The following is a 16,723-nucleotide window of genomic DNA, read 5'->3' as shown; positions in this document are numbered from 1 at the left end:
TTCGGGTATCTTCAAGTGCATACTCATGGTTGACTGTCGTTTCACCGTTTGGCCGGAGGATGACTGGGGAAGCAGTAACCGGTGTGACCCAACAGGAAGTACTTGTGATGTCTTGATGAACATCAATAGCATAGCCCTGGTTGTGGTTGGAATGCCGCTGTGTCCTATGATCGAGCGCTAGCCTTGCTGCCTTCCTACTCATGGACAATTCTACCAATACGCCAGGATCTGAATGCACGGTGAGTGTCTGCGCACCCAGCAGTACAAGATTTAGACTAACCCACGTATCTGAAGGTCCTCGACGAGCACGAATCATCGAGTATGTATTTCACCCTGTCATGAGCGCCCTTACGAACTGACCACACTAGGTCAAGGCGAGGACGAGCTAGAGCAAGCTTTGTCCCGCGTGAATGAGCTACTGGACGAGGCCACGCAAGGGATGGAGGACGATACCCTTACAAGCGCGGTCGCTGTGCTACGGGAGACCATTCGCGATGAACAGAACGAGGAAGCGCGGACAAAGGCTGAGATCACCCTGATCAAAGCCCTTGTAACCCGGTTCGCTCGATATGGATGGGTGAATGACTTGGATGAAGGAGTGGAGCTTTTGCTGAGGGAGAGGACAAATCCAGCCGCATTCACAGTGAGCCCTGTCTCAGTGACTGCACTCAATCAAGTGGAAACTGAAACACTACCCCAGGATGAGGACTGTGCTGGCAGTGCCGCCTCCGCCCTCGATTCACTTCGAGATTACCGAGAATCCATCGACGTGTCCAAGCTAGGAACCGCCATCGCTATCGCCAGCGAAGCTCTCGCTTCCGAGTGTCATGGTGCGACCAAACGTCGAGGCGAACTATTGCTGCGGGCTGGGAATGCCCTCGTTTTGAAGTACCTGGTGTCCGATGACGAGGGAGACCTGGCTTTGGCTGAGGCGTCCTTTCAATCTGCTAAGCAGGTTTTCCGGAGCGGTGATCCAATGCTGTTCACTACGCTTCTCAATCTCCAGCACATTGCGTCCATCAAGCTAGTGGATTGTAAAGGAGAGAAGTCGGTCGGGTTGCTGGACTTAAAGCAGTGGCGGGACGAAATGGAGGCCGAGGACGAAAAAGGGAGGAACGCGTACATGCTGGGAACCCAGTTGATGGGGGGCGATAAACCTCAGTTGGAGGAATCAATCTTACAGTTCCAACAGTCCCTTTCATTCCGGCCGCCAGGGCATCCAAGACGTCACGATACACTCGCAAAGTGTGCCATTGCTCTAGGTACCCGGTTTCGCTCCACCAGCGACTTCTGTGACCTGGAACAATGCATCACGCTGGGCAGGGAAGCGCTCTCGTACCGCCCTTCAGACCACCCCCAGCGTCCCATCTCAGGCAACAACCTCGCAAGCTGGCTTTTCACCCGGTTCCAGCGAAAAGGCGAGTTAGACGACCTGAAAGAGAGCGTCACGCTGTACAGGGAAGCACTCGATCGCCTCCCTGCAGGCCACCCATTTTGCCTCAAAGCGATTGAAAACCTCGCAATCTCACTTATCACCCGGTTCAGGCACAGAGGCGATTTACAGGACCTGGAAGAGGGTGTTTCGCTGCGCAGGGAGGCGCTCGAACTCTGCCCTGCAGGTCACCCCGACCACGCCCGTTCGCTCGACAACCTGGCAAATTCGCTTCTCACCCGGTTCAACCATGTGGGGGACATCCGAGACCTCGAAGCAAGCGGTACACTGCACAGGAAGGCACTCGAACTCCGCCCCGCAGGCCACGTCGACCGCCCTCGGTCGCTCAACAACCTGGCAAGTTCGCTGTTCACCCTGTTCCAGCGCAAGGGCGACATCCATGACCTGAACGAAAGTGTCGTGCTGTACAGAGAAGCGCTCCATCTGCGCCCGCGGGGCCATCCCAACCGGTTTGACTCACTCAGCAACCTGATCATGTCGCTTTGCGCCCGCTTCGACCGCAACGGAGACCTCGATGACCTGGAAGAGCGCATCTCTCTACAAACGGAGATGCTGGCTCTCCGGCTTCCAACCCATCACGATCGCCCCCGTCTGGTCATTAACCTTGCAACCTCGCTTTTCACGCGGTTCGAACGCAAAGGGGACTTTGAAAACCTAACAGAGAGTGTCACTTTGTTCAGGGAAGCTGTCAATCTTAGCCCTGCAGGCCACTCCAGCCGCTTCAGCTCGCTTACCAACCTAGCTAGTTCACTCTTCACCCGGTTTCGACACGAGGACAACATCTGTGACCTAGAAGAGAGCATCACTCTGTACAGGGAAGCTCTCGATCTTTGCCCTGTATCCGACCGCCCAACCTCACTCAGCAACTTGGCATCCTCACTTTCCACTCGCTTTTATCACCAGGGAGACGTCCGCGACCTAGAAGAGAGTGTCACACTGTATAAGGAAGCGCTTGAACTCCGCCCTGAGGGCCATCCCGACCGCTTCAGCTCGCTCAACAACCTGGCCACCTCATTTGCCGCCCGGTTCCAGTACAAGGGGGAATTCTACGACCTGGAAAAATGTGTGTCACTGCACAGGGAAGCGGTCTCGCTCCTCCCTGAAGGCCACCGCACCGGTCCCAGCTTGTTCACCAACCTGGCAAGGTCGCTCTTCACCCGGTTCCTACACAAGGGCAACTTCCGCGACCTGGACGAGAGCATCACACTGCACAGGAAAGTTCTCGACTTCCGCCCTGCAGGCCATCCTGATCGCCCCAGTTCGCTCAGCAACCTGGCAAACTCACTTTGCGCCCGCTTCGACCACAAGGGCGACTTCTGCGATTTGGAAGAGTGCATTGCGCTGCACAGGGAAGCGCTTGCTCTCCGTCATACAGACCTTTCCAACCGCTCGACCTCGCTCAGTGACCTGGCAATCTGCCTTTTCACCCGCTTCCAACACAAAAGGGACTTCTGCGACTTGGAAGAGTGTATCACGCTGCAGCGGGAAGCGCTCGACCTCAACCCCGCAGGCCATCTCTCACGCCCCAACTCACTCAGCAACCTGGCCAACTCGTTGCTAACCCGATTCGGGCACAGCAGCGACTTACGCGACCTGGAAGAGTGCATTTTGCTTCACAAGGAAGCGCTCAGCCTTCGCCCTCCAGGCCACCCCGATCACCCCAGCTCCCTTAACAACCTAGCATCTTCGCTTTCTGTGAGCTTTGAATACAACGGTGGCACAGGCGACCTAGAGGGGTGCATCGTGCTCCTGCGGGACGCCCTCCGCGCGTGGTCACAAGCGGGTATTTCACCTTCAGCCAAGTCTGATTCCAGTACCCCGTTGGCAGACCATCCCCTTTCGCTTGCGGCAATTTGGAACCTTGTAGAAGTTCTCAAAATCAAGTATCACGCGACCGACGACAATGAAATTCAGGATGAAATATTCCAGCTTCTTAGTTCTGGCGCTCAATCCCAGGGATCGCCTCCATTGGCGAGGCTGCGCCATGCCATCCGCTGGAGTTCGACTTGCCGCGTGTTTGGCCGTCTGGACACTGCACTAGAGGCCTACAGCTATGGCGTAGATATCCTCCCGCAGTTAGCCTCCCTCGACCTCACGCTGGAACAACGCCAAAACGTCCTTGTCCATGCCAAACATTTGTCGAGGGACGCGGTGCAGTGCGCGATCGAACAAGGGGAATTGGAGAAGGCTGTCATCTTTCTCTCTACCGCACGTTCCGTCTTCTGGTCCCAAGCACTCCAACTACAGGGGAGCCTCGAACAACTTCACGACCTCCATCCTGATTTGGCGTCAGAACTGCATTTGGTTACTCGCCAACTGGAAATTGCGACCCACCAGAATGTACGACCTGACTCCATGTCGGCCCAAGGCTCACCTCCACCTCCATACCTTCTCGCTCAGAGGAGGGAGGAAATCATCGCACAGATTCGAGCCATCGACGGCTTCCATGACTTCCTCCTCCCTCCGTCCTTCGATATTCTCAGGAATACTACCAGAGAGAATCCCATTGTCTTCCTTAACGCCAGCGAGTACGGATGTGACATCCTGATCCTCAAAGAGGATGGTACTTTGCATCGTCATCCACTGTCGACTGATGTGAACCGAATAGTTGGTCTGTCGGATGCAGTCCAACAGTTGTCCCAAGGGCGTGCCGTGGGTCAAGAACTCCAACGCAAGGTTGACAACTTTTGCGAAAGCCGAAATATCCGTTTGCAGTTACACCGTAAAAACAAAATGCGACGGACGGTGGACGATGATTTCAAGGAGGTACTCGAGACCCTCTGGGATGTGGTAACGGAGCCGGTCATCAAAATTCTGGGTTTGCAGAAGGTACAGCGCCCGTCATCGTCTAGTTACCCCGACTTCGCTGATCAGCTTGTCAGACTGATAACCCAAAACGAATCTGGTGGTGTCCAACAGGTCCATTCGCCTTCCTTCCCATCCATGCTGCTGGCGTCTATTCCGACAACCCTGAAGCATCCGACTGCCTATCCGATTACGTTGTTTCTTCTTATTGCTCTTCGCCGCAAGACCTCATAGCCCCGCCGCCAACACCAAATCTTGACTACGAAATGCTCGTCGTCGTCGAGCCAGGAGATTCAGGGCCCCGTACACTCAGCCTTCCATTTACCTTGGAGGAGTTGAAGAGGATTCAGCGCCTAGTTCCCGATGGAAGACATTTGGTCACCCGCATAGGGTCAGCAGAGACGCCCTCCATTCCCGACGCAATCTTGGGGCACATCAACACAGCATCTATCGTTCACTTTGGTTGCCACGGATCTCAAGACTTCTCAAGTCCACTGGATAGCTCGTTAATGCTCAGTGGAGGGTGTCTGACCATGCGATCGCTGATACGAGGTTGCCGCGCGTCCAATGCTGCTCTTGCATACCTGAGCGCGTGTGAGACGGCGATGGGAGACCAGGAACGTCCCGACGAATCTCTCTCGCTGGCTGGGACTATGCAGTTCGCCGGCTTCCGAAGTGTGGTCGCAACTATGTGGTGAGCCCGTCCCATTTGTTCAGTCCTGAAAGAGTTTTCCACTGATGTTCGCTGAAACCTCAGGTCAATCCACGACGAAGATGCACCCCTCGTAACCGATGTTTTCTATCGCCACCTCTTCCGTCGTGGAACAGCAGCTCCTCCTGACATAACCGATGCAGCGTATAGCCTACACCTTGCCGTGAAGAAGTTACGCGACCTTGGCCGACCATTTCACCAATGGGTACCTTTCGTTCATCATGGGATTTAATTTTGTATTATAGCATGGATCAGTTATGCTCTTACCGACCGTATACCTTTTGTCAACACTTGTTAGGGTGGAAGGCTCTCCTTTGACCTGGGATCTGTGACTTGATGTCTGTGGGTATCATGTTTGAAACCTTTGATTGGTCCAAACATTAATTATAACTGTGTGTATGGGCTCAACACGAGTCCCTCTGCCCTAACCACGTTTAACTCGAACCTCATGCCACGGAGCTCAATGTCTGCGCCCATCCTCGACCTTCCTTCTGAATTGCTAGCCAAAGTGGCCGGTCATGTCAATAACAACGACGACGACGACGACGGAATTGGGACAGCCAAGGCTTGCATGCTGGCGTGCCAGACTTTCGCAAATATCTTCAGACCATTCCTCTTCCAAACTTTCTATCCCACCCAGTTTCCAGGTCGCCATCTCCGACGGTGCTCCAAGATTCTTTCAGAACGTCCTGGGTACGCACAGTACGTTCACCATGTGTACTTGGAACTGGCATCGATGTTTCCGCAACGCAAGATGGCCAGGTTCCTGCGCCTATTCACGGGGGTTGTTTCATTCACGATCCAGTACATATACCATCACCAAGATGTCCCCGGAGATGTTGGCTGCCATCTATGGCATATGCGAGCTGCCCTCGATCCGAGTATACTATCGTAGTGGAGTGGGATTGGGAATATTAGTGGGATTGCACAAAAAAGTGGGATGATGCCGCAAAAAAGTGGGATTGATAACAACTGCGGCTCCCTTCAAATTTAGTGTATGAAGTCGCGCCAGGGGCGCGAAACACAATATATCCCCCTCCCTAACCTCTAACCACTAACCCCAACACTAAAGGCCAACCCTAAACCATACTCTAACACCAACCCCTACCCTAATGGCTGCGCTACGCGCAGCGACTAACCCCAACTCTAACAGCCGCCCTTCGGGCGGCGGGGCTATCGAGCGAGAGGAGGCGCGAGCAAAAGAGTGGGATGATGGCGTGATCCCACTCTTTTATCCCAATCCCACTCTTTTGCTCGCCATCCCGCTTTCTTTTCCAATCCCACTCCACTAAAATTGTCATCGCCCCCTCGATCCAGTGACTCACCTTTCGGGGTTGTCGGGGCCTATCCCCACGCATCTTCTCAATACCCGGAGTTTACGGGTTGCGTTTGGTGGATTGCACTATCAAGGGACATCCTCTTGCACCTGATCATGCCGAAACCAATCTCTCTGTTCCATCTTCCCTCCGGCAACGTCCAAAGCGTTTCGACCTTGCGTTCATAGACCTCAATTCCCAGGAACAACTGGACGATCTTGCAAACCTCGTTCTGTGTCCCCAGCAGGAATTCTTCAACCAGACCACTCAGTAGGATACCCCATGTCCCTTGAGTGGGCTGACGGGCAAATATGGCATCAGACATGTGGCTAGCTGACGAGCCGAGATCAGATCAAAACATCAGTAGCCTTGGGTCAGCCAATGCAGTGGTACTACCATCACCTTTGTAGCAGCCCCTTAGTGATTTAGACCACCTATGTTGTTCCAGCCAACAGAGTATAATGCGCAGCTCTTTTGCATCGGCCCATTTCCCTGCGAAGTCTCTCAAAGCATGGTTTTCGGTAGCTTTAGTCAAATCCATGACATCATTGCCGCGGGATTTCCTTCCACGGAGTTTGATAGATTTTGACATTCGCGGGATTTACAGGTGGTAATCCGGGAAAATCAATAAAAGCTAAAAGAATGCGATTGAACAACGCCCGTCATGCTATGGACAGTGATTCTGAGAAAAACCCCCGAACAATGACTGGTTCATCGCCACCATCCTCTACTTCCTCGTCGCCCTTTGTGGATATCCTTGACCATGCCGCCTCATTCCTCCGGGCCCTCATTCGCCATGCACTCGCACCCAGGGCTGCTCTGCACCACGAAGTGCCTTTCCCCCGTGGTCTCTCTCGTCGACTTATCGACGACTGCTTCCATGCGGCATCCGTTATATTGGAAGCGTTCGAAAGGCGTTGTAAGTGATTTATTCCTATATTCTTAGCATACTGCACTTAATGGGATTTAAACACGCCCACAGACCGCATGAAGTGGAAGTTGCAGGATTACGAGGCACAGCTGGGGGTGAAGCAGTCGGGAAGGAATGAACTCCTTGAAGCTAGGCTCGCCGAAATGTTTCCATCGCTCTGGTCGCAGGGAAAGGACGGATACCCCGTAGAGCATCGCCCAGCTGTCGTACTCGATAACGATGGAGTCATTCTGATGGTTTACGCGCCAGGCGTCCTCAGGAAAGATCGACAAGTGAGTGCGCTGCCAATTGGGGATTGTCCGCAACGGACTTACCATTATTGCAATTCTTTCTGGAAGGTCATCATCACCTCTGCCGTGGAGGAATTGGGCAAGGCCAGCCCACCGACTGTTAAACTGAAATCACAGACTTGGCGCACGGACACCGGGACTTTCAAGAACCCCGAGCTGTGCGAGATTCCACCTGGTGTTGCGTGTTTCGCCCCAGCATGGTGGGCTGTGGGCCACGAGGTTAGTGTTAGATTCTTCCTCCATGTATATCTTGAGCGGATGAGGAGAAACCATTTGACAGAAATCATCGCTCCCCGGCCCATCCACGCCCTTAAAATCCAAATCGGGGATCAAGTTTGTCGACGAGATGGAGGAATCGTTGGCACTGGTTGGAGCCATTCTCTCGGTGGTTCACCCCGAACTCTATGAGATCGGCTGCCATGTTATGAATGAAATGCGCGTGGCAGACGAGTCCCAAGTCAAGTATCCCGAACAAGTCCACCGAGTTTTGAAAACATGGGCTTCACCTTTTACCGCACTCTCTCTGATCATCAACCGCGAAACCATTCAACACCGAGACACTAGCGGCCCACGATATGGGATGGATATTCTCGTAACCGGAGGGAGGTATGAAAATGGAAGGTTTGAAACCCCCGGGTTGGGCCTGAGGTGGGCTTATGACCCCGGAACCTTGGTTGCGCTATTGGGGAAGATCCTTCTTCATGGTGTTGCACCAGTGAATGGGGAGCGGTGGTGTCTTGCTCATTTCTGGCGGGAACGCCTGGTTACTAACTCCAATCGTTCAATGCCAGCGCCACCGATCCTCTCCCAGCTGCTGTCTCAACTGAAAACCCCGGAAGAGAGTGAGGAACTCGGTGCATTTACGTGAGATACAAGCGTTGTAACATAACTTCTGTTTCTTTGATACTTGTTTGTAAAATGTCCAATTTCTTTCTGCACAACACTATTTCGGCCAAGATGTCGTCCAGCTGAGCTTTCTGGATACCCCGAAGCAATTTGAGTGATTCAGTAGACCAATCTCCGACTTTCCCGAGCCCCGAATGTCCATGCCTTGACCTATCCCCTTGCCATGCATAAAGGAACCAAGACATAAAGGACGTTTCGTCGTCCCAATGAAAGTGGGAATCCCACCAGGAGAACGCAAAGTCCCTGGACACCTTTCTTCTGTCTCCACTCCATAACATCCTCATCAATGACCCATCCTTTAATTTGTCTTGAATTTTATCGGGTGGGGCATGATTGAGGATATCAGAAACGCAACGTGAAGACGCTTCCCCGGGAGCCATCTTCGCGAACTTCAAGGCCAGTGATACGCAGCAAGCCTAACGATAGGTGAATCAGCAACTTGCACTTGGACAGGCTAGGTATGTAAAAGAAATGTACCGTTTCATCAGCAAATGCACTAACCAACCTGTTCCACTCGTGCTCGGTGATCTGGTCCCTTCTCAAATAGATGAATTTGCTGGAAAACTCGAGGCGGCCATCGCAATAGTCAAGTATCTCCTGGAAGTCATCTGGCGATATGTTGAAGGTATCGGCCATCGAGAGGGCAATGGGCTATTGCTCGAATAGGGTTCGCCTAGCTAAAGAACCCTCTCTTTAATACCTGTGAAAACAACTTGGGAAACTGGAGTTTGAAGGGGATACAGAAGACGAATGGAGAGTCGTATGTGGGATTCCCGACGGGATTCCCGACGGCAAGCAAGATCGGAAACAGGAGTGTGAAGTCGTATGTGGGATTTCCGATCGCAGGCCAGAGTGAGGACAGTATATTTTAACACTAGTAGTAGTGTTAAAATATACTGTCCTCACACGCCAGTGGTGAGGTATATCGAACGGGGAATCAGACAATCAGTTTGGGAATCCCGTTGGTCAAAGTCGATGCATATTCCAATTACACAGAGAGCGTCCAAGTCAATCCTTTCCTAATGCCTGATTCCGCTGGTATTCAACCTCCAACGCTTCTACCCTATTCCTCTCCATCGTAATGTGAATGATCCGGGCCTGGAGATCCTTTATCCGTGCCACACGTTCCGCAACTTCCTTCACAATCAAGGCGCGTAAGTCTCGAGCGACGGCCCTGGCCGAATGAAGTCTTTCCTGCGAAAGGGACTCCAGACTAGTCACCGGTGGTGGGAGCGGCTCTAGCGCACGGCACATATTGGGTGACTGCGCTTTCCAAACAGCGACCGAGTCACTAACGTCTTGAATTGGGGAGACAGCGCTCAGTCCATCCTTCCACCATGCCCGCTCATATCGATCCAAATAACCATCTGGCGCACCAGATGTCCCGGATATTGCATCCACCCAAGCCTCTCGAACCATTGTACCGTTATTGACCACCACGAGCATACATTCTTTGTAGCAGGGGGGAGCTTGGATCAAGCCTTCGTACTTCAAACTGGCGACAGCGATCCACGTTCCACACACCTCCTGTTGGATGCCACTCACTCATAAGACTTCGCAGTCGGTCTAAGAGGCATGCCGAATGCTTACCAACTCTTGGTAAAATCCCTTCATGAATTCCTTGTTCGACTCCGCCGACCGTGTTTGTTCCCCCTCTAAATATGTTCGCATAATTGAGCGAAGTCGACTCGACTGATAGTTGACGATAGATTGCATTTCAGTGAGAGACATTGTTGGGAAAGGGATAGGGAGCATGGTAGAATGACAAGAATTTTGCGTTAAGACGATTATGAAAACCGAACAGATTACATAGCTTTCAAATACATCATTGTTCTGTCGAACTCTGACTCGGGTTCAGAAGCTTTGTGAAAGATTTCCTGGCATATCCTTCAAGCTTTTCCCACATCGCTGCTTGGCGGTGGGCATATGCCAAATGCCCAGGCTTCTGAGTGGAAGTCTCCGCCCGGGACTTCCACTTCCCCGCCTGGAAGGAGAAAAAGCGGGGAATCCAGTCCATTTCGGCTTCCACTAGCGTAATTTCCTCAATCCACCTGTGCTTCTTCTCTCTGGCCTGCAGCCAGTTCACTCGATATACTGTACCGCGATTCTGAATTAGGATGTCGAATAGGAACAAAACCAAAGGAAAAGACGTACATTCAACCAAGTATTGATCCCTGTCCCCGACAAGTTCCGTAGCTGTTTTCCAAATCCAAGACAAAGTCTCGGAACTTTGACCACGGGCATTCGGATCAGCGATGGCAGTGTTAACTCTCAGATCAATGCGGGGATTGATCTTCTGAAATCTTGCGAGAACTTCCTGCGGAACATGGAGGCGACCCAAAGCCCACCGAGCTTGCTCATAAACGCGACAGTGGTGCTTGAGTTCCCTTTCTGCTACGGCAATGGTCTCTCGCGCTCTTGTTTTGGCCACTTTGGTGTTTGAATGGCGGAGATTGTTTCTGTAAAGGTATGATTTCCGACTCACTTTAGAGCGGATACTTTCCAGATGATTTTCGGCTTGGGCCACCCGCAATTCTTTCTCTTTGTTCACAGCGTCGGTGAGCGTGGTAGGAATGGGCGAAAGAGATGAAGGAAGGGGGCACGCTCGGTATTCTGCTTCCACCCGATCTTGGGAGTGGCTTTCTTCGTCTAAATCGTCCTCCCCCTCATCTTCATCGTCCGTCAACAGTTCCTCAGACAGAGGGACGAAGGAAATGCCACCAGATTCAGGGAAGTCCACTTCGGGAAAAAGCTGGGACGCAATTTCAACGAATGATGCAAGGTCCTTGAGGATCTTTTCCCTCCGTCGAGCCACTTCGTGCGTACGGGAATCTGTCATCCGGCGCTTGTATCTGCGGATGAATGCGACTAGTGAGCATCTATTATATCATCAATCCTGTCGTAAATTCTCGCGGTGGTCTTAGGGAATGAGACCTACTGTGATTCTTGGATGCTAATGCCCAACGACAGCCATTGAGTTACCCCCAGGCCATCCCCTTGACTCCTCTCCCCATCCATCAAGCTCACTTCCTTCTGTTTTAGTGGTTTTGCTAAGCGGACTCGTCAGGGATACCTTACGGGAAAGATGCAAAACACGCGGTATACGTACGGGCTTCTAAGTTCGACAGGTAGACGTCCATGGCCTGTGGGTTTGAAACACGATCTCGCTGAGCTTTCTTCGCCTGGTTGGTCCAGGCCTCCCTCTGCTCGTTGGTAACCGTCGAGTCCAATAGTTCAAACTCGGTAATAGCCAACTCCATTTTCTCCCATTTATCAGGCCATTCCTTACAAATGACCTCCACTGGGAACAAGGAGGTGAGCGCAGCGTTCGCGGGGTCTGGGAACTTCCACGACTTACCAAGTTTGAGAAGCTTCTTCCAATTACTATCCGCCATAACCGCGTCGAGTATCTCGACACGCATAGCATGACCCATCACTCTCGTTCTTCCCGATACACGGTTCAGAATTTCCCAAAGAGATTCTAAAATTTCCCCACTCCTGACAGCTGCGCCAGTCATAAAGGTTGAAGCATACCGAGGATAGCATTCCTTTTTGTGACCATGAACGTGGAATAAGCCGATGACGAATTTGACTATGAGGTCGTCCGCAAGGTCGAGCTCCGGGCTTTTGGCAAATCTTTCAAGGAAATGGACGGCGTACTGGCAGGCGATATCGTAAGCCACCAGTGCCGTGGTGATTCCCTCCATTTGAGTGGTTTTGAATGCCTTGTTAATGGCGTAGTCCATGTTCACTTGTCTGGTGAAAGATCTTTCAGCGCCAACAGCAACGTCCCGGAACAATTCTTGCTGACCTTTCACCTTTCTGGAAGTTCACGACGGAACCAGGTGCATATGCACCATGCCTCATGCATGCTGCAGCCCCGATTCCCGTCACATCACACCCCTTGTGGACCTGCCACTGATCCTCCGCCGCTTTGTGTTCATGGCACGTTGGTTTCTGTAATCGGCCGTCCTCATTACAAACAACACAGAACGAAGTGAGAGGGCTATCCTTACTTGTGACACCTGGTGGGACGTCCTCAAATGTTCCTCGAACGCGGAGTTCTCCGTCATGAATCCCTCCCCAGCCTTCAACCATACGTCTTCTGTATCTTTCTTGCTGTACTGGTGAGCGCAGGAAAAATTGCCGTCCAAGACGAAACTCCGCATGTATTTCCAACTGAAGTGACAGGTTAGATACTCACAGAAATTGTGTAGTAGGTGACTTGCCTAGCTTTCCGGCGATCTTCTTTCCAGTCATCAGGTAGATTTACACCTGGCTGAGGACAAGCGGCGCAGAATAATGCTGCTTCACCATCACCCGGCGTTCGATCTTCGTGACCAAAACCGAACCATTTTCTCTCTTTCAGCCAAAGCCACTGTCGCCCAACTCGTCCAAGCTCTCTCTCGCGGTCGGGTACTGTGGAGGGGAATGTCTTGTTCGTGGTGCGTCGGAGGAGAGAGAAAACTTGGTAAGTCGAAGAGTGGCACTCCACTTCCAGCATGTAGTATAGGTCCAAAACTTCGAATGTGAAGACTGTGCGGACATCTTTGAATGTGGCGGGATAAAGTCGGTGCTGTAGGACGGAAGTCCACTCAGGTGTGTGGATGTTGTCTGGGCATCCACAAAAGCGAATTGGGAGGGTGTGGAGACCATTAGTGTGAACTATAGTAAACAATTTGTCCCCTTGGAGAAACCGCCCTTTCGGTTTGAAGCCCGCTGCAAATTCGTCTTGAATGGTGGAGTCTTCTACCTCCGCAGGCTCGTCCAAGAAAGGGTCATCTTCCACCATCCTCTCGTACTGCCCGTAATGAGGGCATGGCCGTCCACCATGTCCTAGGTGCAAAATGAGACCTGCCTGCCATAGCCACGCCATACTGTAATGGTTGTCTTGCCACCGTTCAACCCGATGCAAGGGCATTCTTTGATGAACGATTGCCAGGCATCCAGTGCAGAAGTTCGGCTGGGAGAAGCATTCCAAGCATCTCCAATCACCGGGATTCCCGCAGGCAGAACAGACCCTGTCTTGAGTGGGGTTTTCTAAATGAAGCACCTCATGTAGGAATTGCTGCCTGAGGGTCAACCATTCCAGCATGTAGTCGTCTTGTGACTAGGAATCAGTTAAGTTTGAATGCTTGCGAGCAAAAAAAAAAAAAAAAGAAAACGTACTTTCGTCTTAGGTGGGAGTTTCCCTAACTTCGGTGGTGGGGAATCGTCGTTCGTGTCCGGATCATTGCAGGGATCGGCCCTTTCAAACGTGTAGCCTGAAAATCTGTCTGCAAAGTCGGAATTTGTTCTCTTGGTTGGTGACCGAGATTGATTTTGATATCTTGGAAGCCTCGTTCTTTGGTGGAAGATCGTCCCTTTGGAAGTCCTGGACGTGCTGACTTGGACTTGGGTCACGCCCGATCTGTTCACCTCCCTTGCACGGCTCCTGCGGGTTGGAGTCTGCATGGCGGACGCGTATTACTAAGGGATGAAGATGGAATCAAATAAAATCCAGAAGGAGAGTCGAAAGTGAAAGTAAGAGCAGAAGATACCCCATCCAAGTGCCCGTCTCGCATCTTCAAACATGTCCCAACCTTCCCAAGGAGCAATCACCTTTCACGGCTGGAAGTTGACTCCCCCCCAGATCGAGATCCTCGAGGGCCTCCGAGAGCGATACTTACTTGCCCTTCACGAACCTCACAAAGTCCAGAAGGTCGCGAAGGCTGGAGTTCAGAGGGAGGCTGTAGCCTCCATTCGTTCCTTGCACGAGACGGCAAACGGCAAGGCATTGTCCACCAACGAGAAGATTGCACTCACCAGGGCTGTCGAGAAATGGTTCGCCTTGTATTGCAAGAAGCGGAAGGCGAAGGAGAAGGCCGGGACGCGAGACTGGAGTGTGCGAGACGTCTTCGTTCGTGAGACCCCCTCTGAGGAGATACAAGAGAAGCAGATGGAATTATGGGAGGAGGGAAAGGAACGCGGACACAACAAACGACCCTTCGACTACTACCAACGGGCTGTGACAGCTTTCTTCAATGAACTGTCAGACACGGAGATAGTGGAGTTGGAGCAGAAGGCTATCTTGTGGTCGAATTTGGGGCCTCCGGCCGATGTTCGACTAGAGTAAGTGCACTTTAAATAATGTTCGATTCCAGGGCTGACTTCACCTCCAGGAGAGCAGAGGGAATGTACCACAAGCGAAATCACGCACATGCCCTAGACCTATACCGGCAGGGGTACATACGACTTTTCATCCTGGCTGCTTGGCAAACACCCGACGGACGTGTGTGGACAGCTCCATTGGACTACAACCACGAAATGGACGGCGCACCACGGTTTCTGGATTTGATGGCACAACAGATTGAGGAGTCGGGAATAGAGGAGTTGTTCGGGGATTATGCGAAGATTGTGTACCCAGGGGATGGAGGTGACCCTATGCGAGTATTGAACACCAAGGGCGTCAGGAGGGCAAGACTTGTGGTGCGGCTGAACAAGTATGGCGAACCGATTATGTCGAACCCCGATAATCCCCCACCCGGTATTTCCAGTGTGCGTCAGTGGAGAATTGACCTTGCTCGGGCCTACTTCTCCCATTGGTACGGTCGGTGCTCCGGGCAGATCAAGACGAACCCCACAGTCCCCTGGTCCAAGATACCCCACACCAGCCTCGATGACTTCGTGGCCAGCGTTTACATCCCCAACCATCTCCGTCAACACTGGAAGGATCCTTCCAAAATAGATGCAGGACCATTGCTGGAGATGCTTCAGCACATTTACGCCCGACAAGTCGCTGGCGAAGACCCGCCCTTCGAGTTTCATCAATATCTCAAGGATGGACGATTGATGGTTAGGAAGCCGAGGAAGGTGATGGACGCGGTGGAGATGGATATTTTGTTGGGTGGACATGTCGAGGACGATGGAAGTGACGATGGAAATGACGATGGAAAGACCGCAGACACAGACGGAAAGGGGAAGGGCAAGAAGTCGAAAGGAAAGGGAAAAGCGAAGGAATCGAAGGGGAAGGGAAAGGAGAAGGCAATGGCGAAGGAAGAAAGGGAGGATCGTAGTCAGGCAGGCCCCAGCAACCCAAAGAAAAGGACAGAGCATCAAGCAAATACCAAACCTTCCCCCACATCCGAATTCATCGACATCACCGTTCCAGAATCTCCAGAGTCGCCTCCTCAGTCCCCCCTTTCCCGAAAGTCTCGCAGACGTTTGGCTCAGGAGGGAAGGAAGTCCACCAATCGTCGGGCACACTCGACCCCCGAACCAAGACCAGATTCGCCAGCCCAATCCGAAACTTCAGACGCCTCCGTAGTCCCTGGCCCTGAACCAACCCCCTCACTTGTACGAGGACCATCAGAGCTTCCCAAGCCATTGCCAGTCTCATCGGGTAGTGCCTCTGTTTCTTCTGGCCCACGCCGACCGAAACTAGTTCGTGACGTTGGTGACTCGGCATCAGGGACCTCTGGAACAGCAACACAGGGTTCTCGTAGCCAAGCTCCCGGTGGTACAACATTCCCATCGAGCGCTCCTTTAAAACCTCCTGCCAGTGCCAGCCCAAAGCCAGAAGTCCGATCGGAAAGGCCACGATTCGCATTCGGGCAAAGTTCCATGATGGAGTTCAACTTCCAAGACCCAAGATCCAGTCCTACCCCCCTCCCAGCACACCTGGTTCCCGAAATCCAGGTGGTTGAACAAGTCGATATGCGCAGCTACGTGGCTGGTCCCAAATCAAAGTGGAAAAAGATTCCCAGAATTCCGAAAGCGGATTCCCCGAAAGCTGAATCCCCGAAAGCTGAATCCCCGAGTGATCCGCTCGACTCACCACCCATTCCCCGACATATCTCCAAACCCAAACGTGGTCCAGCGGAGGAAGGAGGTGAACCCGGTCCAAAGCGTCGCCGGGATGATGACATCCCTCTTTCGACTATCCCAGAAGAGGGCGCCTCGGCAACCACACCTCCATCGAAGGCCATGAAACCCCCACCGAAGCCAAAACCCCGCAAGTTTCAGCAAGCTTCCACATCTCAGCAACCAGAACAGGATGCGTTCGACTTGGCCCCCCGTCGATTGAACTTCATGTCATCGGGATCAACTGGGGCTCGGAGGTCAGTCAAGGTGCCACCAACTCCTAGGAACACATCCACCCGATCCTTCGCCCCACCTGCCTCATCCACAAGAAGTAAATCCCGGAAAAAGTGATACGATTCTACAAGGTATTTACTTGAGACATTGTACCATATATTTTAACACTACTTCATACGATGTGTTTGTATATACTTTTACACTACTTCATGCGGGGTGCGGGATTCCCTTTAC

General features: G+C 52.3%; 7 protein-coding genes across 7 annotated transcripts; 3 read left to right on the top strand and 4 right to left on the bottom strand.

Annotated features, from left to right (window-relative positions):
* Positions 1-200: 200 nt before the first annotated feature.
* On the top strand, positions 201-5,202 carry CC1G_04001 (hypothetical protein; the record flags this gene model as incomplete). The annotated part of the gene is made up of 6 exons (XM_001831058.2): positions 201-239; positions 295-319; positions 369-643; positions 701-4,282; positions 4,336-4,952; positions 5,016-5,202. 6 exons carry the CDS (start codon positions 201-203, stop codon positions 5,200-5,202), a joined length of 4,725 nt encoding a protein of 1,574 aa, XP_001831110.2.
* A 1,130-nt stretch (positions 5,203-6,332) lies between these two features.
* CC1G_14782 (hypothetical protein) lies at positions 6,333-6,611 on the bottom strand (the record flags this gene model as incomplete). Its single annotated transcript, XM_002910758.1, has 1 exon — positions 6,333-6,611. The coding sequence occupies one exon, from the start codon at positions 6,609-6,611 to the stop codon at positions 6,333-6,335; it is 279 nt and encodes a 92-aa protein (XP_002910804.1).
* Positions 6,612-6,988: 377 nt separating this feature from the next.
* CC1G_03999 (hypothetical protein) lies at positions 6,989-8,375 on the top strand (the record flags this gene model as incomplete). The annotated part of the gene is made up of 4 exons (XM_001831056.2): positions 6,989-7,205; positions 7,269-7,489; positions 7,556-7,726; positions 7,788-8,375. 4 exons carry the CDS (start codon positions 6,989-6,991, stop codon positions 8,373-8,375), a joined length of 1,197 nt encoding a protein of 398 aa, XP_001831108.2.
* A 429-nt stretch (positions 8,376-8,804) lies between these two features.
* On the bottom strand, positions 8,805-9,049 carry CC1G_03998 (hypothetical protein; the record flags this gene model as incomplete). Its single annotated transcript, XM_001831055.2, has 2 exons — positions 8,805-8,867; positions 8,915-9,049. The coding sequence occupies 2 exons, from the start codon at positions 9,047-9,049 to the stop codon at positions 8,805-8,807; spliced, it is 198 nt and encodes a 65-aa protein (XP_001831107.2).
* Positions 9,050-9,421: 372 nt separating this feature from the next.
* CC1G_14781 (hypothetical protein) lies at positions 9,422-10,144 on the bottom strand (the record flags this gene model as incomplete). Its single annotated transcript, XM_002910757.1, has 2 exons — positions 9,422-9,940; positions 10,004-10,144. The coding sequence occupies 2 exons, from the start codon at positions 10,142-10,144 to the stop codon at positions 9,422-9,424; spliced, it is 660 nt and encodes a 219-aa protein (XP_002910803.1).
* A 94-nt stretch (positions 10,145-10,238) lies between these two features.
* CC1G_14780 (hypothetical protein) lies at positions 10,239-13,289 on the bottom strand (the record flags this gene model as incomplete). The annotated part of the gene is made up of 8 exons (XM_002910756.1): positions 10,239-10,507; positions 10,568-11,292; positions 11,352-11,463; positions 11,523-11,714; positions 11,772-12,169; positions 12,225-12,370; positions 12,430-12,537; positions 12,618-13,289. The coding sequence occupies 8 exons, from the start codon at positions 13,287-13,289 to the stop codon at positions 10,239-10,241; spliced, it is 2,622 nt and encodes an 873-aa protein (XP_002910802.1).
* A 696-nt stretch (positions 13,290-13,985) lies between these two features.
* CC1G_03995 (hypothetical protein) lies at positions 13,986-16,606 on the top strand (the record flags this gene model as incomplete). Its single annotated transcript, XM_001831052.1, has 2 exons — positions 13,986-14,524; positions 14,575-16,606. 2 exons carry the CDS (start codon positions 13,986-13,988, stop codon positions 16,604-16,606), a joined length of 2,571 nt encoding a protein of 856 aa, XP_001831104.1.
* Positions 16,607-16,723: the final 117 nt, after the last annotated feature.

Source organism: Coprinopsis cinerea (genome assembly GCF_000182895.1).
Source record: "Coprinopsis cinerea okayama7#130 chromosome 7 map unlocalized cont3.7, whole genome shotgun sequence".
In the NCBI taxonomy this organism is placed as follows: Eukaryota; Fungi; Basidiomycota; class Agaricomycetes; order Agaricales; family Psathyrellaceae; genus Coprinopsis; species Coprinopsis cinerea.
The sequence above is the reverse complement of the archived record's forward strand: the minus strand, read 5'-3'. Positions and strand labels throughout refer to the sequence as shown.